We start from the raw sequence: 1,378 nt of genomic DNA on the forward strand, positions 1-1,378 counted from the left end.
TGCCATGCTATAATGTCTCTTTTAAGATCCTCTACTTATTCCAGTTCAGTAACCTCCTATTACGGGATATGATGCTTTGTGGTAATGCATTCACTCAGTCTATAAACATTAACAAATATTTAGATTATACTAAGGCATGATTGTGTAGTACTCTTTTTAATTAACCACAAGATGCAAGGACTGCAGTAGTGTTGAGCATTCTACTTTCAGACACACAGAAAAGAACTTCATATTCAGTTGTTGTTTTTTTGTTTGTTTATTTATATATATATATTTTTTTTTCTATTTTTATTTGCCCCAAGCCCACAGTTATGGTGTTTTGCCCCTAACGAAAACTGCTCAAATATATTTATTGTTCTCCACAAAGATCCCATTTATAAAGTAAATATGTATTTGTAGAAGTTGGTTTACTGTGTGGGTCTGGCAGTTGACAGTGGTGGTGGTGAAGGTGGTGGTAATGGTGGTGGGTTACCTCCCAGGTGATGGTGAGTGAGGGTTTGATGGTGAGGGGCCCCATAGCAGGCAGTGTGGGCTCCCCCATGGGGGTCGGGGGGCCACCACCGCCTCCCATGATGCGGCCGGGCCCACACCATCATGCCATGATGGGTTCAGGACCCTCAATGGTGATGAGTGGGCCACGCCTGCCTCCACACATGGGCCACGGTCCCCCCGGGGGCCACCCACACCTGCCCGCTGGGCCACCGTCCATGGGTCCACCCGGCCCTCATGGCCCTCATGGCCCTCACGGCCCCCATGGTCCATCGGGCCCTCATGGCCCTATGCTGCCGCCACAGCCACTCAGGCGACCACTACTACTGCAGGTGAGACTAACAGCACCTGGCTGCGCTACTTGTTGCACCTTCATGGCTGCTCATGTCCCCAGTGTCCGCACTTTGTTGTTGCTCCTCATGTTGTCCAGCCTCTGTTGTGTGCAGTATGTGAGCTCCTCCATCCCTCAGTGTGCTGTCCTTATGTTAACCACATCACTGACGCGTCCCCCTCCCCCCTTCCCCCTCACCGCTTGTCGCACTTTCCTCTCCAGAACCTCTTTCTCATGAACACCACACAGTTGTGAGCTGGGAATATCTAGAAAGGACATTAAACATTTTATCCTCGGGGTAAGGATATTGATAAAAGCACTTTTGATTTATCACTTGGGAATCTTTTAAAAGAGACGTCCTCATGATATCCTAGCAGAGCACCAAAGAACTGTACTGCGTCAAAGATCTTTGAAGCTTACATGTGGGGTGTTGGCCAGTAGAATTGACCAATGAGAATCAAAAGAGGCAACGTCCAGAGGTTCCAGATATGATTACTGTAGACCATCTGATTACTTTCCTCCAGTCAGATGGAGAATCATCAATAGTGAAATTAGACA

The 1,378-nt window shown here is 47.8% G+C and overlaps 1 protein-coding gene across 3 annotated transcripts in view; it reads left to right on the forward strand.

The window, feature by feature from the left end:
* The window catches only part of LOC119577233 (histone-lysine N-methyltransferase 2C-like), a 39,949-nt gene extending 38,876 nt beyond the window's left edge, over positions 1–1,073 (forward strand). For all 3 annotated transcript variants that reach the window (XM_037924976.1, XM_037924977.1, XM_037924978.1), the window contains one exon: positions 480–1,073. In XM_037924976.1, the coding sequence (XP_037780904.1) occupies positions 480–1,058 (579 nt within the window). In that variant the 3' untranslated portion in view covers positions 1,059–1,073. The remainder of the gene's footprint in view (positions 1–479) is intronic.
* Positions 1,074–1,378: the final 305 nt, after the last annotated feature.

This window comes from Penaeus monodon, chromosome 9 (genome assembly GCF_015228065.2).
Source record: "Penaeus monodon isolate SGIC_2016 chromosome 9, NSTDA_Pmon_1, whole genome shotgun sequence".
NCBI lineage: Eukaryota > Metazoa > Arthropoda > Malacostraca > Decapoda > Penaeidae > Penaeus > Penaeus monodon.